This window comes from Pongo abelii, chromosome 8 (genome assembly GCF_028885655.2).
Source record: "Pongo abelii isolate AG06213 chromosome 8, NHGRI_mPonAbe1-v2.0_pri, whole genome shotgun sequence".
In the NCBI taxonomy this organism is placed as follows: domain Eukaryota; kingdom Metazoa; phylum Chordata; class Mammalia; order Primates; family Hominidae; genus Pongo; species Pongo abelii.
Genome location: NC_071993.2, coordinates 104,847,508 through 104,872,503, shown reverse-complemented (window position 1 = coordinate 104,872,503; position 24,996 = coordinate 104,847,508). Strand labels below are relative to the sequence as shown.

At 51.3% G+C, this 24,996-nt stretch overlaps 1 protein-coding gene across 6 annotated transcripts in view; it reads left to right on the top strand.

The window, feature by feature from the left end:
- The window catches only part of CRTAC1 (cartilage acidic protein 1), a 168,214-nt gene that overhangs the window by 126,018 nt on the left and 17,200 nt on the right, over positions 1-24,996 (top strand). For 2 of the 6 annotated variants that reach the window (XM_024254100.3, XM_054522751.2), the window contains exons 8-14: positions 2,058-2,194; positions 6,343-6,425; positions 7,351-7,451; positions 7,923-8,091; positions 18,913-19,058; positions 20,447-20,489; positions 22,875-23,018. In XM_024254100.3, the coding sequence (XP_024109868.1) occupies positions 2,058-2,194; positions 6,343-6,425; positions 7,351-7,451; positions 7,923-8,091; positions 18,913-19,058; positions 20,447-20,489; positions 22,875-23,018 (823 nt within the window). Of the gene's footprint in view, positions 1-2,057; positions 2,195-6,342; positions 6,426-7,350; positions 7,452-7,922; positions 8,092-18,912; positions 19,059-20,446; positions 20,490-22,874; positions 23,019-23,476; positions 23,668-24,996 lie in introns of those variants that run through there. The other 4 variants (XM_054522754.2, XM_054522752.2, XM_024254101.3 and 1 more) reach the window with 3 other exon arrangements.

Here is a 24,996-nt window from a genome sequence, read left to right as displayed (position 1 = left end):
CCAGGACTGTTCTGCAGATACCTAGGTCTGCCAAAAACTCCTGAGGAAATGGGAAAGTTCCAGGGTTTTCCTGAGGCTTGATGATCCCAGGGAAGTCCCCAGGGACCTCATATCTGTGTAACCAAGAAGAGGCCACCCCTACCAAGTCCCTTCCCTGTAAGCAGCCACCTTGGGACACCCAGGCCCAGCCACTCCCTCCCTGCTAAGGCTTGAGACTCAGGCTCTCTGGGCTGGGAGGAGGCATGCCCTGAACCCAGGGCAGCTCGTCCTGGGATCTTGGACGATTTCCATCTTTATTCCACTCTTGTTCTCACCCAGCTTCTCAACAGGGATGATCTTGCTGCCCTCCCTCTGGGACATTCAACAATGTCTGGGGACATTTGGGTTTGTCACAGCTTGGGAAGGGAGTGCTCCTGGCATCCAGTATGCAGAGCCCAGGGATAGGGCTGAACACCCTGCAGTGCACAGAGCAGCCCCACAACAAAGAATTATCCGATCCCAAACACCAACGCACTGAGGGTGAGGAACCCTGTTAACTCCTCCAATGGCCCCTCCCCAGAGCACTCAGGAGCAATAATAATAATAATAATACATAAATGCCCTATTTATCAAGTGCCTTCCATGTGTCACGAACTGTGCTAAGCTTAACATACATTATCTCGGAAGCTCAGGCATCGAATAGGGCAACCCCAAGGGGGCTATGGGAGGCTTCCATTTTTATAGGATCAATAGAATCATAACGGCTGGAGATCCTGAGGTCTTTTTGCTCCCTGGCTCTTAAGGCCCAGCTCAACCCACCCTGACCAGCTGGCCAGGCTTATTCAACCTCATTACTGCTCCGATGGAGACAGCCTCCTTCCCTGGCCTCCCCAGAGCAGGCAGCTCGACCACTGACCCAGCCTGCTCATCCCTGTGGCTGCCAAAGAGGGTCTGCAGCAGGAGGCTGAGAGCAGGCCCAAGTCGGGTAGAGGATACTCCCAGAGACACCACCTGTACCTTTCTCAGCCCTCTCCATGTGGGCCCTGGGACTCAGACAGGCCCCCAAGGTCTTTAGGGGAAAAACCCACCTACGATGAGGATATTACACTCAGAAATAGAAGATTGCCCTTCCCAGCTCTCCTTCTATTTCAGAGGCAAAAACACACCTGGGACCCTTTGCCTGGTCCCCCAAGGTCCTCCCAGCACTTTGGAGTCCCAGCTGGGCTATCCTGGGCCTGGGGTCTCCCCATTAGTCCTGGACAGGTGTAGCTGATACCGCAACCCCCTCAAAGCAAATGTCTCAAAAAATAAAAATAAAAAGTATCCCAAGAAACAACGTAAGGTAGTAGAGGCAGCCAAATCCACAGCTACAGGTAGCCTCTTTCACCTTCCCTGAGGCAGGTGGCGGGTAAGGCAGGACAGGCTGCCAGCGATCTGTCTCATGCCCATTCTGTGCCAGGCATTTTACATGCAATCCTCACAACCCAGGCAGCTATTACTATTGCCACATAACTGATGGGGAAGGTGAGATCCGAGGGGGTTAGTAACCTGCCTAAGATCACACAGCTAGTCAGTGGTGGAGCCTGGATTTAGATGCACAGAGATTTCCAGTGCCCACCCAGCTTCTGACTCAGCACAGAGGAGGAAGGGCGACTAGGAGAAAGGGCACAGAGTCCGGAATCAGAAGCCCTGGCCTCCCCACTCAGTAGCTGTGACATCGCAGTTCCCCTCCTTCTCCAGGACTCAGTTACCTCACCCGTCAAATGGGAATGCTAATGTCTCTACTGCCTCAAGGGATGGACAGAAGGGATGGACGGGGGTGATCCAGACTAGGGATTGGCTAAGCACTTCACTGGTGTCTATCACGACTGTTATTCTTCCCTCTTTCTTCTCGTACAAGCAGCCTGAGGTCTGTGTGGTCCTAAAGGCAGCCCCCAGGTCCTTTGGGGGAGGCAGGAGAGGAGCTGTTGGGTTGGGCTGTCTCTTATTTTTAATTGCCCCCACACTCCATAGAGGAGAGCTGGCCTCCCGCCTGAGCCCACTCTCCTGTCAGTGACCCCCAGCCTTGTTTCCTCCAGGACATCGCCTCGCCCAAGTTCTCCATGCCCTCCCCTGTCCGCACGGTCATCACCGCTGACTTTGACAATGACCAGGAGCTGGAGATCTTCTTCAACAACATCGCCTACCGCAGCTCCTCAGCCAACCGCCTCTTCCGGTAGATGCTCCATCCTGGCTCGCGGCTCTTCACCCTTGACAGCTGGTGGGAGGAACGGTCAGGGAGAAGGTTTAAGAATCAGAAGGGGAGGGTTCCCAGGGCCAGGGGGTCAGGCCAAGGTCAACGCAGGTCCCCTGATGAAGAAACAGAAAGGAAGGAAGGACGAGGACTGGGCAAGAGGCTGTGGGAATGCAGGGCAAAGCCTGGCCAAAGAGCCGACCTCTGGTATTGCAGGGAAAGGGAAGGGAAATGTGGCCCAAAGTGTGCCCAGAACCCAAGCGCCACAAGATACAAAGACGCACTACCACGAAAAGGGGCTACGGGGTCCAATCACTACCAGGAAAGGGGGCTACGGGGTCCAATCACTACCAGGAAAAGGGGCTACAGGGTCCAATCACTACCACGAAAAGGGGCTACAGGGTCCAATCACTACCACGAAAAGGGGCAACGGGGTCCAATCACTACCAGGAAAAGGGCTACGGGGTCCAATCACTACCACGAAAAGGAGCTACAAGGTCCAATCACTACCACGAAAAGGGGCTACGGGGTCCAATGGTCCAATCACTACCACGAAAAGGGGCTACGGGGTCCAATCACTACCAGGAAAAGAGGCTACGGGGTCCAATCACTACCACGAAAAGGGGCTACGGGGTCCAATCACTACCACGAAAAGGGGCTACAGGGTCCAAGTAAATACAGGTTTATTTACTGCAGGACTTCTCAGCGCCTTTAACTTGACCATAAATATTTTAATTTTCCAAAAGATGGATGGAGTATTCCAAATAGGCCAGATCACAGGGCACTTCTTCCACAGATTTTTCTGTTGAGATTGGTGTTCTGCAAACCATCCTTTGGGAAATTCTGGATGACAAGTGTTCCTGGTAGACAAGGAAAAGGGTTTCAGAAATGGAGGGAATGTGCAGGCCTCTGAGAAGTGTGTCTAGGGAGGAAGGGCTGGATTTGCTGTGGCAATATTTCTCCAAGGGTATGTCCAGAGACCATTGGCATCAGAATCACCCAGAGTGCTTAAAGTACAGAATCCCGGGACCTACCCCACAGCTCCTGACTTAGAATCTCAGGGGGTGAGGCCCAGGAATCTGTATTTTAACAAGTACAGTAGGCACCAGGTGATTGTCATCACACTGAAGTCTGAGAACCACTGCTGGGGAACCGAGCTCAGGGTCCCCCCATGAGTCCTGGATAGGTAGAGTCCTGGATAGGCATGTGGCCTGAGATGTCCCTGTTCCTGGCTTAAAACATTCCAATGGGGCTCAGGACCAGGTGGGGAAAGAAGGGTGGGCCAGGGCCTTGGATCCAGGACATGGGCCAGATCACCTGCTCGGCCCCCAAAGACCCCTACCCCATCTCCCGGGAGGGCCCAACTATTTACACTAAAAGGCATGAGTGTGACTAAGCGTGTTTTAAAATACAATTATTAACAAAGCATCAATCCTGACTAGATGTAATCACCCCCCAAAGGCGCTAGATTTACTAATTAGGTGCCTTGCAAAAAGCTTATTCACAACTTCCAGATTAATTGCGGAAGATCAATTGCTAGTTAACAGAGACACTGCTTTCCTTCTCTGGCTAATAAAGTGTCACTCGCCAGGAGGACAAGGCCTGAGCACTGAGGAATCTAGTGCTCGTGTCTCTGTGGCCCGAGAACCTAGTCTCTGTCTGCCTGCCCATCCTGCCCATCCAGCCCATCCTGCCCATCCAGCCTGCTTCACATCTCCCAGCGTCCCCTGCAGCGGAGAGAGAGGGCTGGGTGGAAGGACAAGGCAGGCTGGCCCAGAGCTGTCAGTGGACAGAGCAAGTCACCACGTGGCTGCCCAATGGGTTCGTGTGTTTGCCTCCACACAGCAGCAGCAGAAGCCACTTCCCAGGTACGTGGCTGTGCCCCAAGTCCCTGTGGCAGATGGCTGGGTCCTGAGCACACAGCAGAGAGGACAGCGAGAGGGGCTGCAGCTGGGACTGGCACTCAGCTGGCAGCTCTGGAAGTTTAACCCCCAACAGTCCCACACCACCGGGGCTTTTCACCCGTCACTGAACAGGCACTGTGGGCTCCTTGGCCCTGGTGCCCTCCGGGAACGTGCCAGGCACTCTGTGGGAACACAAAGCCTCAGTGTGCTTGAGTCTGCACATCCTTTAATGATACCTGCAGCATCCAGGGAACTCATCACCCAGTCACTTAATGAGAGTGAAAGGGAGCCCTCTTAATAATCACAGCAAAAAAAAGAAGAAGGAGAAAAGAAAAAGAATCACAGAGGCAAAAAGGCATAAACAGGGACACTCCTAGGCCAACTGCGGTGTGCAGGGTCACCCACTTTCGCATCTAGCCGTGTCTCCGATCTGCTCTTCACTCTCCATCATGACACCACTCCTGGTCTCCCACGGAGATTCCTGCACCTCCCCCAGCTGCTCTGCTTGTCTCTAGTCCTGCAGAGAGAGCCGTTAAAAATGCAAGTCTGGCCACACCCCTTTCCCACCGAAGACCTTCTAGAAGCTCCCCATTGCCTTTGGATGAAGTCCAAACTCTTTGACACAATCCACATAGCCCGGCTCGGCTGCGTCTCCAGCCTCGTCACTTTCTACTTCCCTGTTTACATCTAAGCAGCAGGCACAACAAGCTTCCTTCGGTTCTGGGCTATGCCAGGCCTCACCCTCAGGCTGCCCACTCCCTCTAGCCCCCAATTATCCCTCTTCATCTGAGCGACATGTGCTCACTCACCATGGTGGTCTCAGCTTAGCTGACCCTTCCTCTAGGGAGCCTTCCCTGATTGCCCGAATCTGGGTGAGCTTCCCCAACTCTGGACTCCCCATGTCCCACTCTCCCTGTACCTTCAGCCCTCTGAACGGTGGTTCCTGTTAGCACGGACTCTGAGCTCCATCCTTTCTGCTGTGCACCATACCTCACGCAGGACCCAGCACACAATAGTTGCTGCCTAAGAACGTGTTCAATGAACACAGAAATGCAGCGGAATTGATTGCTGGGTGTTATCCTTAGGACTCCTTAACTGCATTGTCACCTGAACCAAGAAGTGTCTCTGCACAGCTATGGCAGAGTCTGCAGGACACATATGGTCAAAGGGACTGTGGGTATCATGCCCATGCACACCAACACACAAGCCCACCACATGGGGCATCTGCCAGCTCTCTCTGCCACCCAGCCACCAAAGGCTCCAGCTCAGGGGACTCCGACCCCCTCCTGAAGCTATGGCTGAATCACAGCCCTCTGGTGTTTCTCACACGCAACCTGCAATGTGGTAGGAAGTGCGATGCCAATTCTTCCTTACGCCCTACCTTCCCATCATTGCCCCACACATCTAGGGCAGAGCACCCAAGGCTGTGAGAATACACCAAGTGAGAAAAATTCTAGAGGAAAGCTCACTGCCATCATCAGCTGAGTGTAGAGAAAGAGCAGGACTTTTCTAGCAGACGTTTCTGAAATAAATAAGATCAAAATTCAGAGTTCCAAACAGAACCACTGCAACCCAAAGGGACCCCTTTCCTCTCTTTGCCTCTGGAATTCACCTTTGTATCCTGCAGACATGTGCTTGGAGCTTTCTGAGAGCCAAGCACTGTGTTAGATCCTGCAAGAGAAGCAAAGATGAATAATGCAAGGTCCCAGCCTGCAGAGAGCTCACATTCTACCAAGGGAGATCAGATGCATTTATACAGAGCTGTAACACAGGCAGAAAGTGATAAAGCCCATGAAGAAAGAAGGGATTGCTTCCAGCAGGATGGTCCAGGAGGGCATGGAGGAGGTAGCATTGAGTGGGGTTAAACCCTGGGTAGCATCCAGAACTAGGAAACCCAGGGGCCACTTGAAGGACAAGGAAGGTCGGTTGAAGGTAGTTGTGTCCCTGCCCCTTCTTCATCCATCAACTGCCCTTCCCCAGGCTGCCTATAATTCATCCGTTAGAGAAGGAAAAATCAATATTTACCAACATAAATTAAAACCCAGGCAGGGAACAGGAGGAGTGTAGGCAGGGCCTGGGAGCAGAGAGTGTCTCCGTGGGCAGCCAGGTGGCAGCCCATGCACATTGGGACCCGGGGATGCTCAGGGGACAGAATGGAGCAGGTGGGCCTTCAGGTCCGGCGGCCTCTGAGACCCCACCAGAGCAAGCCTGTCTCCTCTCTTGCAGCGTCATCCGTAGGGAGCACGGAGATCCCCTCATCGAGGAGCTCAATCCCGGTGACGCCTTGGAACCTGAGGGCCGGGGCACAGGTGAGGGGCACCTGGGGGATCTGGCCTGCAATGCTCCCTTAGCACTGTTCATACACTGGGGTGAGGGCAGGAGGCGGGGGGCAGCCAGTCCCACGGCAGAGCCGCTCCTGTCCCTGCCACACTGAGGGCTGAGACTCAAGGGCAGGGGTGAGAGTGGAGATGGGAGAACCCTGGGGACAGCCAGGCAGGAAACAGAGGAGAGGATGGTCCACTCCCCCAGTCCCAGGCTGATAGGGAGTGGGGGAATGGGAATCTATGGGTCTGTGGGCAGGAGCTTCTCTGGCCATGCGTTGCCAGTGGGGATGGAAAGGAGAGGAGAGAGCCCCTTCTGCTCTCAGGCAGAGGATCTTGCCATCTGACCCCTCCCCTCTTGGCACTCAGCTTGTTGTCAGGCAGAGCACTGGGCCAGGAGTCCAAGAACCCAGCTCTGCCATTGCCTCACTTTGTGGTCTTGGAAAAGCGACTTTATCCTCTGGGTCTTGTTCTCCACATTCATAAAATGGGGATAATTATATCTGCCCTCTTCACCTCTTTGGGTTGTAATGACAACCAAAAGGAGCCTAGGTATATGCAAACACTTGATAAATTGACCAAAAAAAAAAACCTGTGCAAATATAACAGGTGTGTATTATTCAAACCATAATAGAAAGACCATAAAGAAGACCATGTGGTCTGAGTAATTTGCACACACCCTCTCCATGCAAAGACCAGGGGAAGGAAGGAAATGTCTGTCCCGTGAGTCCTATCATGAGGCTGCTGTTAGGAAGGATAGGAGATGGGTGCCAAGCCCCGGCCTTCCTGCCCCGGTGCTGTGCTTTCTCTGGCTCCCGCACCCAGGGCTGTGGATACTGCACTTGGTTGGGAGCGTCTCTCCTTTGTGGGTCTCCTGGATTACGGCCAGAGGTGAAATCTGCATTGTTTGTAGGGGGTGTGGTGACCGACTTCGATGGAGACGGGATGCTGGACCTCATCTTGTCCCATGGAGAGTCCATGGCTCAGCCGCTGTCCGTCTTCCGGGGCAATCAGGTGCGCTAAGACCTCAGGAGCCACAGATCCCAGCCCTGTGTGCTCTCAGGTACCTTGAGTTGGTGAGGGCAAGGCGCCGGGGTGCTGGCTTGGCCAGCATGGCGGGTAATGGAAGTCCCGGGCCCTGGAGGAGGGAAGTAAATTCCAGCAGCACCGGGAAGCTCAGGAAGGGCTGCCTTGGGAGAAGCCCTTGCCTCTCTGCCTTCCACTATCATTTCTCTGCCAAACACTGTGCCCTGAGTCCCTCGGCTTTTGTCTCCTCTGTCTGCAGTGCCTCTCCTTCATTCAGCCAATCTGTCTTTGCCTCATTCATTTTTCTTGCTTGGCTTCCTCTTTCTATCTTTTTCCTCTGCCCGCTTTCTTCTCTTCCTCCTTCTTCTCCCTCTCCCCCTCCCATCCTCCCTGGCTCCCTGCTCTTCCCACTCACCACGCTGATGCCCACCGGGTGTCTGCCTCTCACCCTCTCTGCAGGGCTTCAACAACAACTGGCTGCGAGTGGTGCCACGCACCCGGTTTGGGGCCTTTGCCAGGGGGGCTAAGGTCGTGCTCTACACCAAGAAGAGCGGGGCCCACTTGAGGATCATCGACGGGGGCTCAGGCTACCTGTGTGAGATGGAGCCCGTGGCACACTTTGGCCTGGGTGAGTTGGGGACCGGTGGGGGACAGTGAGCTGTTATCAGGACAGCAGGATGCTGACTGATTCAGGGACTCACAGCCCGAGCATCCTTGGGCACCGCTCTACTGTGACAGCCATGGTGGACACCAGCTACTGGGGACAAACCCTGCTCTGAGATGAGCCTGAGTTCAAGAGGAGGCGAGTGGGGAGTGCTGGTTAGATTTTCATGCATCTCACTTGCAGGAGTCCCCATCCCAGTGTCTCTGTGGAATTAGTTCACCTTGGGGTCAGAGTGTTTAATCCTCCATTTGTTCAAGGCTATAGCCTTGTTCAAATGCTGGGCTGCACCAAACGTGTCCAAACCAGCTGTTTCCCTGGCCTCTTGGGAGCTGGTTCAGTCTTGGACAGAAGGCTTGGGAAACCATGCATTCTCAACGGGAGTGAAGTCACCCCAAAGGGGAGAGAGTGGGTTCTTGGCAGGGGCAGGGGGATGACAAAATCCTATCTTTTATTTATGTATATATATGTAAAAGCGTCAGGGGCTGGGCACAGTGGCTCATGCCTATAATCCTAATACTTTGGGAGGCTGAGGCAGGTGGATCCCTTGAGCTCAAGAGTTCAAGACTAGCCTGGGCAACGTGGTGAAACCTCATCTCTACCAAAAGCACAAAAAAAATAGCCAAGGTGGCGCATGCCTGTAGTCCCAGCTACCTGGGAGACTGAGGTGGGAGGATCACCCGAGCCCAGGGAGGTAGAGGCTGCAGTGAGCCGTGATTGCACCACTGCACTCCAGCCTAGCCTGGAGTGAGTGAGACTCTGTCTCAAAAAATTAAAAAAGCATCAACATGCATATAGCACATAAACAGATATATGGTATATCTGTGGCATTAATGGAACTACCACTACACACTTATTAGAACAAAAATTAAAAATAGCGACAATACCAAGTGCTGACAAGGATCCAGGTAGCTTCTAGAGATCAGAGAAACTGGATCTCTCATACATCACTGGTGGAAATGTAAAATGATAGGGCTACACTGGAAAATGGTTTGGCAGTTTGTTTTAAGAAAACAAAACAAACCTAAGCAAACAGCTGCTACTCTATGACCCAGCTATCATATCCCAAGCCACTTATCTCACACTAATGAAAACTTATATCCACACAAACATCTTTACATTTGTTCATAGTATCTTTATACTTAATAGCCCAGAACTAGAAACAACCTAGGTGTTAATAGTTCAAGCGACTGTGATACAGCCCTTCCATGGAATATTACTCAGCTATGAGAAGAATAAACTATTGATACGTGCAAAAACTGGGTAGATCACTAGGGCACTATGGTGAGTGAGAAAAGGGGAGAAAAAGCTCATCTCCAAAAGTCACGTATGGTAGATTTTTGTTTACATAACATTCTCGAAATGACGAAATTATAAAGACGGAAAACAGATTGTTGGTTGGCAGGGCTTAGAGATGGTGGAAGGGAGAGGAGTGGGTGTGACTATCATCAAGGGCAGCCCGAGGGGGTCTTTGTGGCGCCTCATGCCATGGTGGATCCCTGGATAGGCAACCTGCAACCACTGGATGAAACTGGGTGAAGGGCGCAGAGGAGCTCTCTGTATTATCTTTGCAATTTCCTGTGAATCTATAATTATTTTAAAATACAAAATTTTAAAATAAATATATGGGGGGAATTGGGGAAAAAGTCTAAAGAGTCTTCTGGCAGGGTAAGGGGATTACAACTATGGAAAAAACATTGAGAAACACCAGCAGGAGTAGAGGAGCCCAGAGTGTCTTCACTGAAACACAATAGTTCAGAAAGCGCTGGAGTCAAACATTCCTAGGTTCAAAATCAGACACCTTTCCCGGGTGTTCACACCTCATGAGATGATACCATTTTAATATAAAAGGAATAGGCACTATGGTCTCAAATTAGTAAATACAAATATTAATATTATACACACATCATATGTGCAGAAAAAAACTGAAAGGAAATGCAAAAAGTGAGAACAGTGATTCTGTCAGACTGGCTGGATTAATATAGTAACTCTCACTTATTCCAGACACAGTGCCAAGCACTTCACTCTTATTACTTCATTTAATCCTCATGACTACCTTGTGAGATGAGCAATATTATCCCCATGTTACACATGGGAAAACTGAAGATCAGAACAATTAAGAAACCTGCCAAGGTCACATGATACTTAAATGGCAGCAATGGGATTCAAACCCAGGCTTCCTTGAGCGTGTGGTTTTTATTTTCTTCCATATGTTTTGTTGTGTGTGTGTGCTCCAGTTTTTATAGGGAACACATAATATTTATGTGTAGTCTGAAAAAGAAGCAATAAATATTTAGGGAACCCAGGGCCTGGTTATATGATCGTTTTCTTGGGCTATTTCACCCGGGATAAGTCAGCCTGAGGTTGGAGTGTTTATCACTCCTAAGGCAGCTATGTGCTAAGCTGGCCCTAAAGGCACAAGACACCTTTTAAATACATAGTCCTGTCTTGCGAAGTAGCAGTAACCGACACTTATCAAGCAATTAGTATGTGCCAGGCACTGGGCTGAGTGGTTTGCCTAAGTCACTTCATTTGATTTTCACAACTTGAAGAATCAGGTATCATAACCCACATTTTACAGGTCAGAAAACTGAGGCTGAGGTCAAGTAGCTTGCCCCAAACCATACATCCACAGAGTAAGGAGAGCTGGATTTGGATCCCACCTCCCTGACACCATGGTCTGAGTTCCTGACTGTGACTTAACACCTCTGGTAGCTGCCTTGTGCAGCCAGCCAAGCAACAAGGTGACCACCATGGTATCGCAGGTGGTTGCTTATCCAGGGTTCTGGTTGGATATCAACTCCCCCACTCCATTGTGCCAATAAGGACATTGAGGCTCACCCAAATCAATGGCAAGGGCAGAATGGGGGCTGAGATTCTCCTTCCCCACATCTCAGGGGCTGCCTCTGCTATTTTAAGAGGTGTATTAGGGGCCTCACTTGGTCCCTTCTCTGGCCAGAATCTGCCCTGCCAGGAGAATAGATTGCTTTTTTAACTGGAAAGCCTTAGCCAGGTCATGTGGTGGGGAGAAGGGGGCTCAAGAGCCCCTTCTGTGCACCTACTCCCCACACTCAGGGTTATGTACACTGCACTTCATTGGGAGCTCCACCTGGTGCCAGTCCTTGCTATTTTGCAAGGCCCTGGAATTTGTTCTTGGTCTGAACTCTGGCTCAAACTGCTCTAAGGGGCCTCCCGGCAGACTCCTCTCTCTGTTGACAGGGTCCATTCCCAGCGGCACTAAAAGGCAGGCTGCTTTAGGGGCAGGCCCCTTGGGTCATGAGGCGCCTCAGCAGGTGGCCAACCCAGCCACCGGGGACACAGCGAGAGGCGGGGCAGTTCCATCCCTGCAGCTCCAAGGCCCCTCTGGATCTCTTATGAGTGGAGCTCAGCTCAGCCCTTCCTGACTGATGGGGGAGCCAGCAATGGAGCAGGAGCGAGGGCGCCAGTGGAGAAGACCAGATGGAGGGAAGGACTTGGGGGAGAGAGAACAGGGGAAGACAGAAAGACAGAGATGGGCCTGTGGAAGACCAAGAGAGGCAGAGACATGGGGAAAGAGGCAGATAAGAAATGCCCCCTGCCCTCCAGGCTGGCAGTGGGCAGAAGGCAGATGGACACGGGACTCTCATGTGAGGCAGGTCTGGACACACCACCATACTGGCCCCGTGGCCATGAGAGGACGCAGGCGAGAGAAATCAGTTTTGTTCTGGGCAGCTTCCCAGAGGAAGTGGGACTGGAATTAGGTCTAGAAGGACAGTAGGAGCTTAGAAGGGGTGGACGAGGGCCTAAGGAGACCATTCCAGAGATTGGGCTGGCTTGGCCAAAGGCCCAGAAGTGGGAAGGTCCAGAACAAAGAATGGGAATGTTTTGGAAAATTTTTTTTTTCTGATTGTAAAAACAATGCATATTGATTATAGGAAAATAAGAAAATTATTTTTAAAAGAAGAAAAGTTACTCATCATTTCACCACTGTTTGGAATATTAAGGAAAAAGTAAATGTTTCTTCCTTCACCTTCCCTCAATTATCATTTGATTCATTTAGTGACTATGTATTTACTGAGCACGTACTGTGTGCCAAACACAAAACTGAAGATCCTTGCCACAAGCCATCCTACGTTCCAGTAGAAGGAACTTATATACATAATACACATAGTAAATAGGTAAATATATAAAATGTTAGAAGATATAATGGGCTACGAAAAAAGAAAATGCAGCCGGGTGCAGTGGGTCACACCTGTCATCCCAGCACTTTGGGAGGCCAAGGCGGGCAGATCACCTGAGGTCAGGAGTTCGAGACCAGCCTGACCAACATGGAGAAACCCTGTCTCTACTAAAAATACAAAATTAGCTGGATGTCGTGGTGCATGCCCGTAATCCCAGCTACTCGGGAGGCTGAGGCAGGAGAATCACTTGAACCCAGGAGGCAGAGGTTACGGTGAGCCAAGATTGTGCCATTGCACTCCAGCCTAGGCAACAAGAGCGAAACTCCGTCTCAAAAAAAAAAGAAAAAAGAAAATGCAGAACAGAGGAATGGATTGGGAGTGCAGAGGGGAAGGGGCAAGGAGCAGTTTTCCAACACAGTGGTCCAGGTTGGACAGGTCATGCTTGTGATATGCTTTTCTTACGTGTCATATACACAGGAACACACTTACAGACACATATTTCTTGGCAATTTTTAAAATCAAAAGAATGATATTTTCCAATTGTTTCTGTAACTTGCTTTTTTCCCCCTCTTAACCTATGTCCAAGGCTGGGTGCAGTGGCTCATACCTGTAATCCCAATGCTTTGGGAGGCCAAGGAGAGAGGATTGCTTGAGGCCAGGAGTTCAAGACCAGCCTAGGCAACATGGCGAGATCCCCTCTCTATAAAAATTAGTCCGATGTGGTGGTGCAAGCCTATAGTCGCAGCTACTCAGGAGGATGAGGCAGGAAGATCACTCAAGGCCAGGAGTTTGAGGCTGTAGTGAGCTATGATCACAACACTGTACTCCAGCTTGGGTAACAGAGTGAGAGCCTGTCTTACATACACGTGTGAGAGTGTGTCTGTGTGTGTGTGTGTGTACACATCCTGGACAGCATGCCAAGTCTGTGCATATCTCTTGTTTCCTTTCAGTGCTGTGGAGTATTTCACTGTGAGGCAGCACTCACACTCATCATCTATTTACCCAGCCCCCTCTGGAAGGACAGTTAGATTGTTTCCAATTCTGAGCAGTTGGGGTGAGAAGCGGGGATGTCTACAACATGAATCTGAGAAAGGCCTGCCTTGAGTTCCCACATGACTGAGGAGTAGAGGGGAGGGGCCGGCGGGAAGCTCCCCTGCCAGCACTCACAAGGCTTCAGCTTGCCTGCCCCCAGGGCCCTTGCCCCCTTCCTGCCTCCATGAGTCACGCGCTGCCTCCCCATGACTTTGCAGCAAGGTGTGGTGCGCATGTGTGAGTACACGGACATGTATGTGAGTGTGCACACATGGGCCTCTCTCAGACAGCCTCAGCCTTGCCCCATGTACATCGTGTCTGCTCCCACGGGAGCACACCCAGAGGACACAGGCCCTCATCTGTACTCCCCACCTCCGTCCACGGGTAATGAGGGTCAGCATGGGGGGTTCCCAGAGGGCCTACTGTGTTGTGCAGAGCTCTCATAGCAACATCTTGCTGTGGGGTCCCTTCTCAGTGGACCCTGCCTTGCTCAGTGGACCCCCCCACCAAGTTCCACAGCCCCTCTCCACCCTGGCCTGTCCCTGCTGCTCCTTGGTGCAGACGGACCTCCAGCTGAAAATAAGCATTTCTGCTTATAGCCCTTGTCGAGGGCTCCCCCACCGCCAACCTGGTTGCTCAGAACCCACCCCCAAGCCCCACATGCCCACCCTTCACTTCCCAGCTGGCAGCGGGCCGAGGCAGCTCACTCCCAAACCCAGAAAATAAAAACAACACCAATCATCTATTTGCCTCCGCCAGCTCCACTGGAAGTCACTGGCTCAGGCAGCCACCCCAACCATTCTCCCTTCCCCCTTCTCCTTCCCCCCCTTCCCCTCCCCCTGCCGCCTCTGGCATTGCCAGTGCCCCAGCCCCACCCACACATGCCACCGTCCTTTCAGCTAATTGCTTGCAGGTGACTCAGAGCTGCCTCTCCACGCCGGCTGATGCTCATTTAGGGAAGGGAAATTCAGTGGCCCACATAAAAATTGCTTTATTAAAGTGCAAAAATATTCTACCAACTGTATTCCCACCATCTGTTTTGTTTGTAATTCTTCTGAAAAGTGCAGTTCTCTCTGCCTCCTTGGCCTCTGTCCTTTAAAAGCTGCCAGAGGTGACTCACTGCTGCTCCTGACCTCATGTCTCTGCTGGTTAATGGGGGGCGCTCTTCTGCTCAGCCCTCGCCTATACACAGGCCTGGCAGGACTGGCTGGCTTCGAGGCTGCTGGTGTGCGGTGTCTGGGAGCCAGTCCCCCTCGGCCCATGCAGCCCCGGGAAGACTTAAGATGTTATGCAGATTTCCTGGGCAGAGGGATGAGCTGCGCCTAAGGACAGGAGACTGGTTTCCAGTCCTAGCTCAGACACCTGCAAGTCACTTCACCTTGTCAAGCGTCAATGTCGGTATCTGGAGAATGGGGATAAATACCCACCTCGTAAGTGTGAAGCCTCTGAAGCCCCTCCCCAGTCTCCTCTGATACACATTCCCACCTGATACACATTCTAACACTCTTTCCCACTCTGAACTTCTTCCCGATCTTCAGCTACAACTTACCCTTTCACGCCTCTGTACCTTTACCCACACTATATCCTCTCCCTGGAATGCTCCTTCCTTCCCTTCTCCGCCTCACAAACTCTTACTCCTCCTGCAATACCCAAATGAAATGACCCATCTCTCTCACCACATGGTAGCAGTGCTGTTGTGGCACTTTCCCAGCTTATAATATAATCACTTGTATTCATTGCTCCCATGGGAATCATGAGAATGGGGCCTGGGTCTGTCTCATTCTCTGTTGAATCCCAAATCCCTGCACAAAGCTTGGTATATGGGGGCTGCTGGGTGTGGGATAGGGTGGGCAGTGTAACAGGGGCACAGTAGATTCTGGCTCTGGGATCTGTCGGACCTCTGCTGGGCAACTGGACGATTCACTGCATCTGTCATGGCTCCACCTTCTCATCTCTAAGGCAGAAGTGATATCACTGGCACCTTCCTCATGGAGATGTGAACTTTCAATGCGTTAGCATCATAAAGTACTTGGTACAGCTTGGGGCACACTGTCAGTGTTCACTGTTATTGCCAACACCTGAAAGCCCTTTGGAAACTGTAGGGAGACCCCATGTCCAAGAGCCAATGGTGCCAGGGATGCTGAGGTGAATGGTTAACAGTGGGCCAGGACTCCTGCTCCAGGGTAGAAAGGCTATGCTTCCTGGGAGTGGTAAGGCTGTGGGCCAGCACCCCCATCTTACAGATGAAGAAGCTGAGGCCCAGAGAGGATGCCCAAGTTAGCAAAAAACAGTGGCAGAGGAGGGAGTCCTGCTGGTTGTGCTTTCTGAGGCCTGCTTATCTCATAGCCCCAGGCCCCCTGTGCCACGTCTGGGTCTGGAGGAAGCTGCGGAAGCAGGACTCAAAACTAAGTCCCGCTGGGCGTGGTGGCTCACGCCTGTAATCCCAGCACTTTGGGAGGCCGAGGCAGGGTGGATCACCTGAGGTCGGGAGTTCGAGACCAGCCTGACCAACATGGAGAAACCCCATCTCTACTAAAAATACAAAATTAGCAGGGTGTGGTGGCAGGGGTCTATAATCCCAGCTACTCAGGAAGGCTTGAGGCAGAAGAATTGCTTGAACCTGGGAGGTGGAGGTTGCGGTGGACTGAGATCCCACCACTGCACTCCAGCCTGGGCAACAAGAGCAAAACTCCATCTCAAAATAAAAACAGGAAAAAAAAAAAAAAAACTAAGTGCCGCAAGTACCACACGCAAATCTGTGATTGTCTATGAATATTCCGCGACTCTTTTGGGTCCTTTGTGGCCCTTCAGTCAGTCTGGAAAACACATTCATGTAGCTGTTCTGCAGGCTTAGGTAAGAAACATTTGCTGTTCTTTGTCTCCTTTTCATGGCAAATATTTACCTTTTATATGTGCCACTTAATTTGGGAACTGTACACCCTGAAAATGCCAAATCTCTTGCGCCTCAAGATTCTACTTCAAATTAGAAAAAAAAAAAAAAAAAAATCTGGCTGGGTGTGGTGGGTCACGCCTGTAATCCCAACACTTTAAGAAGCTGAGGTGGGTGGATCACTTGAGGTCAGGAGTTTGAGATCAGCCTGGCCAGCATGGCGAAACCCCGTCTCTACTAAAAATACAAAAATTAGCCAGGCGCGGTGGTACATGCCTGTAATCCCAACTACTCAGGAGGCTGAGGCAGGAGAATCACTTCAACCTGGGAGGGGGAGGTTGCAGTGAGCTGAGATCCCACCACCACACTCCAGCCTGGGTGACAGATTGAGATACTATCTCAAAAAAAAAAAAAAAGAAAAAAAATCTGTAGTTGGCACTGCCCAGTCCTATTTTCACCCCCCTTCTGCAGAAGGAATTCTTGTAGATTGAGGGAGTGATGAGAAATAATTTCTTGCTTGATAAAGCAAAACCCAGAACAGTAAGGTTGGGCCTGGAAAGAGGATTTCCCTGTGGGAAGAGAAACTGAGCTGTGTGGGAGAGGAACTCAGTGTGTGAGGATGAGCCTCTGTCTCCGAGCCTCTCCGTTGCTGCTGCCTGCTGTGCCCATGAGGGCAGGGGCTGCCTCTCCATGGACTCTTCAGAGTGTAGCTCTGGTCCTGGCCCTCATAGGCTCACAGCATGGCAGCAGCAAGGCTGGGATGTTCCCGTGATACTCCCCTGGAGGCCAGGGTGAGAGAGCAAAAGGAGACCAAACATGGGAAGGATCTAGAAGCTGGGGGGTGTGGCTCGCAAGGTGTAACTCCCTCTGGAACCTCCCTCATCATGGGTCCTCCCCCCAGCACCCGGCTCCCTTCCTCCATGCCCCACAGTGCTCACTACAGGAAGTCTACACAGAGATTCTCCTCCAAGTCTGCATGTGGCCTCCAAACCTCCTTTTCTAAAATATGAGAACCCCTTTTATACATCAAGACATTTTGCCAACTACCGTCCACCCCATAGTAGCTATCATTGTAAAATTCACTGGTGGACAGTAATGACCAAACGCGAATATACATTCAACAGCAATTTTAAGTTTGATTTGTTTTCTAACCGTATCTACATATATTAGGAAAAATAATAGTGCATATATGTGGGTGATATATTATTTAGCTTGGGAATGGTGTTTGGGGGAGTGTATTGATTTCAAAGCCCCCTGCAGGACCCCGTGTCCCCACATCTGCTCAGCCCTGATGGGTGAGAGTGGGCTGTGCTCTCCCCCTGTCTGTGCTGGGCACAGCTCTCCTTCCCAGGGGCTGACCTGAGAGCAGCCTTTCCCAGAAGGTGAGGCCCAGCCCCTGCCTCCTCCCCACCCCGATCCATCACCATTAGCCTGACCTTGCCACAGTGACGGGCCTGTTTCCTTACGCGGAGAGCTGGGGCCTGCTTTGACAGTGCCTAAACATCTGACAAATCTTTTCAGCCTGCTTTCCACCAATGATGTGGCACGTTGCTTTAGGGTTGTGTGCAAATGGATTCACTGTGAGTATCTCTGAGCTTCCCATCATCTTCTGTAAGCATCTTAGATTTGTAGAATGGTCTTTCTCCCCTGTCCTCCACCTGCCAGCTCTTTATCACTCCATCTTTTCTAAGTTGTTTTTTGTTTGTTTTTGTTTTTTTCAGAAACAGGGTCTCACTATGTTGTCCAGGCTGGCCTTGAAGTCCTGGGCTCAAGCAGTCCTTCTGCCTCATCCTCCTGAGTAGCTGGGATTGGATTCCAGGCATGAGCCACCATGCCCAGCTCTTTTTCCAAGTTATTATGCAGAGCTCAGTGCAAATGCCCCTCCCTAAGAGGCTGTCCCTGACCACATGACTAGACAAGGCCCTGGCAACCCCCAGTTCCTCCTTACCTACTTGCCCTACTTTTGTCAATATCTGGCATGATGTATTTGTTCATCTGTTTGCTTGTCTCCCCAATTGGAGTGGGAACTCCATGAGAACAGGGGCATCCCCAGTGACAAGAGAGAGCCTGGCCCTTAGCAGAGCTCAATAAATAGAAATACAAGAAGCATTCCTGGGATAACAAAGCCAGTTAGCTGCAAAGCTGGGATTTGTCCCCAGGTCTCCCATCCACTTCCCACCATGCTCTTTCCAACATACCAGGTAAGGGGCAGAGCCATGATTTGAACCCCAGACTCCAAAGACAATCTGTTTATCACAGGCCTTACTGTGTCCTCCAGTACAGCCTCCTGATGCTTGGCCTGTCTGCTAGAACGTGAGTTCGAGAGCTGCACTATCCAACATGGCAGCCACTAGCCATGTATGGCCATTAAATTTAAATTAATTAGAGTTAAGTAAAATTGAAAATTCATCTCTTCAGTCACATGAGTCCCACTTCAAGTGCTCAACAGCCACATGTGACCAGTGGCTACTGTACTGGACAGCACAGATGCAGAACATTTCTGTCCTTGCTGACAGACAGGTCTATTGGACAGCATTGCCCCAGAGAGGAGGGACCTCAAATCTGTCTTGTTCACCATTTCCCTAGCACTTAGAACAGTGCTCAATTCATGCTTTTATTCAATGGATGAATTAGTTGATGCTGATGCTTCTGCTGAGAGCCTGCTGCTCTCCTCTGCTGCTGATGCTCTCTCCTTCCATCCCTCAGGGAAGGATGAAGCCAGCAGTGTGGAGGTGACGTGGCCAGACGGCAAGATGGTGAGCCGGAACGTGGCCAGCGGGGAGATGAACTCAGTGCTGGAGATCCTCTATCCCCGGGATGAGGACACACTTCAGGACCCAGCCCCACTGGAGGTGGGCAAAGGCATCTGGGCCTCATAGCCAGAAAAGCGGGCACACCCACAACCCCATGGGCTGAAGCTGGGTTCCCAGGAATCTGCAAACTCAGCCTCTAGAGTAATGGAAATCTTCTTGGCAAAGCGAAGGCTTCATACTGATCCCTCCATTTGTAGTTTGCACAACACTATCACACCCACATCTCTTCTGCTTCTCAAAGAATCCCTGGTGTATTAGCAGGGCAAGCATTTTTGCACCCATTTTACAGAGGAAAAAAACCGAGGTTAAGAGAGGAAATCCACCAAGGCCCACCAAGGCCCACCAAGGCTGTACAGCCAGTTGTGAGCAAAGTTAAAAAATGACCCCAGGTCTCCTGCTGCCCTCCTGGTTCTTTCCGAGTCTCTGACAAGACCTCCTGTTGCCCTAGGGTGGGGCTCAGAGCCTGCAGCAGGGTTTCTGGAGGCTCTTTGAGGAGAAGCTCTGGATCCATCTCGGCAGTGTCATTCCAACTCTGATGGGGTTCACTTGGTGGCGATTAACAGGAACCCACTGAAACTCACACAAATGAAGGGGGCTTATAAGGAGGATCACTCATAAAACTCAGGGAAGCTCAGGATGAGTAGAAACTGGCAGCTTGATGGCCTCAGCCCCAGGAGCTCAAGGACCTTTGTCAGTGCACTGGCTTTGGGAGGAGAGGGGCCCCTCTTCCCCAACAGTCTCCATCCACCCACCTCATTCATCAGTATAGTCGATTGACATTTTGTGTCATGTGTGTTAGTTTTTAGTCCCCTGCCCCACCCCAGGCTGCTGTCTCTGAGACCCCCATATGGGCATGGTAGAGCCTCCACAGCCTGGCAGGGCCAGCTCCCAACTCTTAAGTCTCTGAGTCAATTTGTTCAAATTCTTGCTGCAAAGCCTTGAGTCTTCCCTCCTGCTAGGATGTCCACCCATCAGCCCTGGCCAGAGAGGTGGGACACAAGCATGGCTGCAGGCACCCACCCATGTGAGGGGGAGGTTCTTGGAGAAGTGAATGTGGGCAGTGAGCAGACACCTCAAAAAGCATCTCCCAGCCCTCATTACACTTTGCCCTGACAGACCCAGCCTCAGTCTCAGGGCGATGCTACAGGAGGGACAGGTTCTGTTAGGCATCCCAGCTCACGTGGATCCCCTGCACAGGGAAATAAGCCAGAGTCTGAACCGTAGCCATTCATGGCCTTCCCGCCAGGCTTCTGTTCTCAGCGCAAAGGAAGGGTCTTACAAGGGAGGGGGATCCCCCCAGGCCCAGAGCTCAGAGCATGCCTCACACTGTGGTTAGGGTGACAGCTGCTCTGTGGCTGTGACTAGGAGGGAACCTGGGATAGGACCTTCTCAACTCACTCATGTCTCTGCTTCTGCCCACCTTGCAGTGTGGCCAAGGATTCTCCCAGCAGGAAAATGGCCATTGCATGGGTGAGTTGCCTTCAGTCACCAGGGCATGGGGCAGAGGCCGGAATCTCCCTGGGGCATGCCCGCCTGACTCATGGCAAGGTCCAGCGTGCAAGCAAGGGGCGGAAAGGAGGACAGGGGAGGGTGTTATTTGTCCTGGGACTCCAGATGCCAAGACAACCACCACATGACTCACCAGGGTGGGAATGATATTAGTGACCCTCAGGCTGAATCACTGCGGTTCTGGAAACTGGCAGTGTTTCCCTGCCATGAGTACCGAGAAAGTACAGATGGGAAAGAGACACACCACCACCCTGGCACAGGGGGAATAGCCACATGCCATGGCCAGCAAGTCCATGTGGAGCAGCAAGCAAGGGGGCTGGCAGGCAAGGGTGTGCGTTGCCAAGGGCATTGGGGCAAAATAGTGTATGGAGTGTGGCCACAGTGTGGAAGGGAGATTGCAGCCTGGTGCAGTACTGGGGCAGGCAGGTAGCTGCAGCACTACCAGGATGGCAGCTCCTTGAGGGTCCAAGAACCTTCTGAAAGTCCCCAAGGGCCTGGAATGGGAAGGGGCAGCCTAGAAGTTCAGTGTCCAGGAGACCTTCACCCCCAACACTTTCCATCCCAGGGACCAGCAATGAGGGGTCAGGCCAAGGATTCCCTCCTTCCTTGAACCCTCATCCAGCATTCTTCCCAAGTCTATTCTGCAGCTGCTCATTAGCCCTTTGCTACTGAGATACAGGAGTAAACAAGACAGATACCACTCTCAGGAGCTGAAAACCAGTGGAGAGCCACACAAGTAAACAGCTGACGTCCACACAGTGTGATCAGGGCCCAGATGGGGGAGGGCAGGGGCTTGGAGACTACAAAGCAGGGGCCCTAAACCAGCCTAGGGAGGGTCCTAGAAGGTGCCCTAGACAAAGTGAGGTCCAAGCTGGGCCCTGAGGGATGAGGAGCAGTTCAGCAGTCACAGAGAGGGGAGACAGGGTTCTGGTGGGGGGCACTGTCTGGACAAAGGAACACAGGTCGGGAGGTGGAGGAGCAGTGGTGCCAAGGGTGGCTGGAGGAGGAAATGACTCCCCTACACTCTCCACGTCCCCACCCGGCCCCACTCCAGACCCCTAGTGCAGGTGCATAGAAATTCCAGAGTCTTCTCTGCCTGCTGGAAGGACCCTTTGAGATTAGCCTCCTCTTCCTTTTCATCACCCAACAGGCAGTTATATGCCTTGTACACAGCAAGTGTCATGCTGGGAGCTGGGGATGTAGGCCAAGTGCCACCCCCCCGCCTCCACAAGAGGGGCATCCATTCTAGTGGAGGGAGACAGACCCTGATCGCATGACCACACAGTTGGACAAGATGATTTCAGAACCCTCTGAGCAAGGTGCTCCCTGGAGACTGTTCCAGACAGAGCGGTCAGGGAGGGCCTCGGGGGGAAGACTTTGAGCTGAGACCTGAAGGATGAGAAGGATCTAGGCCCAGAAAGAGCTGAGGGAAGGCCAGGAGTGAAAAGTGGGAGACAGGACAAAGGCTTTGTGTGTCGAAGGAGCAGGAGGGATGCCAGTATGGCCTGGAGATGATGGAGAGTCCGTGAGGCCCCTGTAGGGAGTCTGAATTTTGCTCTTAGGAGCCTTAGAAGCTAAACTGGGGAGTGATATGATGTGATTCACATTTTTAAAGGCTCCCTCCAGCTGCTGAATTGCAGAGTGGATTGGAGGGAAGAGGGGAAGCCAGGTATTCTGTGAGGAGGCAGCTGCAGAAATCCAGGCAAGAGGTCACGATGGCAGAAAATTGGGTGGTGGCAGAGGAATGAGAAAGAGGTGACAGAGAGAGGTGGACTGGTGGACTGTGGGGCAGACTGGACAGGCTCTGCTGTGAAATTGCACAGGGGCAAGAAAGACGGAGGAATCAGAGGTCGCTCTGATTTCCCCTTGAACAGCTGATAGATGATGGGGGTATTGATTGAGCTAGAGAAGACAGAACAGAGGGCCAGAGAGGTTTAAGGGCAGGGCAGAATCTGGAGTTCTATTTTGGACATATTAAGCACGAGGTGCATCTTAGACATCCAAGTGGAGCTGTCAAGTAGGTCATGGGTTATTGTATTCGTGAGTCTGGAGCCACGGGGAGAGATTGTGACTGGAGATAGAACTTTTGGAATCATCCATGCATGAAGAGATCACCTAGAACGATTGTGGTAGACAGAGGAGAGGACCCAGGACCAAGCCTGAGTGCCCCCACCAGCATGTAGAGACCAAGTACAGGAGGAGCCAGCCAAGGGAACTGAAGCAGGGAAACTGAGGCTCCGCAAGGAAGGCACATTCCCAAAGCCAGACAGTGTATGGGCAGGCAGAGCCTGGGCTGGGACTTGCTGCCCCACACCTTCATGGTGAGTGGTTCCCCTCGCCTTGCAGACACCAATGAATGCATCCAGTTCCCATTCGTGTGCCCTCGAGACAAGCCTGTATGTGTCAACACCTATGGAAGCTACAGGTGCCGGACCAACAAGAAGTGCAGTCGGGGCTATGAGCCCAACGAGGATGGCACAGCCTGTGTGGGTGAGTGGGGCCCCAGCCATAGTCCAGTAGCAAAGGGATGTTGCTTTCCATTGGGGAGCTCTGGGTAGGCCCCAGATCAAGGTCCCCAGCCCCTTCCTTCTCCTGGCTGGATAGAGTCTCCTTTGACCCACATTGGGTCTCCAGGGAAGACAATGACAGAGGCTTGGAGAAGCCCCATCACTTCTACCATCACCTGAAGGGCCAGGGGATGCTGTTTCCTGGCCTGAGGCTATCATTCTTCTTACCTTTCCTAAAACAACTGTTCCTACCTTGAGGTCAGCCCGTATTTTCATAGCTGGGATATAAACTAACTCCTACTACTCATCTTTGGCCGAATTTCTAAACTGGTAATTTCTTCTTCCCAAACTCCTTCCTCCACCCCCACCCCGTCCCCACCCCGTCCCCAACCCCTTTCTCTTTTTCCCATTTTCTATCTCCCTGCCCCATCGTTTTTGCAGCTCAAGTGGCCTTTTTAGGTGGGTATTCTTCCGCCGCCTTTAGAATCTCTGAGCCTCTCTCTCGGGCCTCATATCTTTCTCTAGGCCTTGGACTTTGCCTTCAGTTATATGCACTTTAAATCCCATCAATAAAGAAAAAACAAAACAAAACTAACAGCCTTTGTGGAAAACTAAATCTCTCTCCTGCTGCCTGTCTCTCTCTCCACGCCCAGTAGATTCTGCTGTGTGCTCCCTCTGAATGGACAACAGGGGTGGCCATCTTTGGAAAGGGAAGATTGGGCGATACTGACACAACCTTAGTTGTTTGTAAAGCCTTTCTTTGCATGTTTTCTGAGAAAACAGAAAAGAAAGTCTCCCCAGTACCCCATCCAGTCTCCCTCACTCCTTCAGAAGAATCAAGATAGTCTTGTATCCTCCAGTGTCTCGTGAGCTCATTATTTTGCCCTTAACAAAGATGGCTCCCAGGTGGTTGCTTGCTGGTTGATCCGATAATGTACCATGTGCCTGCTGGTTTGGCCTGTGCTGTTTCTGCTTTTTGCCCCTGACTTCCTGTGCTAGAGAAAGCCTTATTGGTGTTGGTGGTGGTGATGGGAGGGAAAAGGGTGGTCCTTTGGGACACTTGATAAAAATGTTACCATTTGAACTTGCTAAGCCTTCCAGCCTCTTTTCTGAAGAAATTATGCCAATAAACTCTCTACTAGATATTAGTGCCAATCTGATGATAAAAAGGGTCTGGGGAAAGTAGAACTGATTGGAATGCTGAATTAGGAGCAGCCCTTCCACCAAGAGATGCTTTGAAAGCAGATCATAACACAAAGCAGGTATCACCCTCAGGCACCAGCAGTGGTTTGGTTGTGTACAACAATGTTCACATTTGGGGGACCAGGGTTTGGGCCAAGTGAAGGATGTGTGATGAGTGAGGGGCAGAAATGGAGTGTGTACTCTAGGCCTTTTACCTGCAAGAAGTCATTTCTCCATGCTGGGCCTCAGTTTCCCTAATGTAGATGACAAGAGAGTTGGGCTGGTATATCTCTAAGGGCCTTTCCTTTATAAGACTCCTCAATGTCTGGCTGGACATGGGCCTGGCTCATCTCAGGTTACTCTGATTTCTAGAAAGAACCTTGCTCCTTGGTCTCTGCAATCTGCTTGGAAAATAGAATGCTCTTGTAGCCAGAACACCATTTGGGAATGATGTAACGCCATAGAATATGCTCACGACCAGCCTCAGTAGTGAAGGCTTGTTATAAAACGTAGATCTATTCTTCATGGGGAAAAAAAGTCATCCCAGGATATAATAAAATTACACTTCAGAATGCAGCAACCCTTTTAAAAACACATTTAACAAAACAAACAAAAAAAAAACCCTGCCATTTTCTGATATCATAGTAATACTCCTAATAAATCACAAAATATGAATTCCTTGTAGCTAGTGCTGTTTTTACACTCAGAACAGCAGCGTAAATGAAAAGTTTTTAAATGAAAACAGCTACAATTTCCCTGAAAAACAGACACCAACTTAA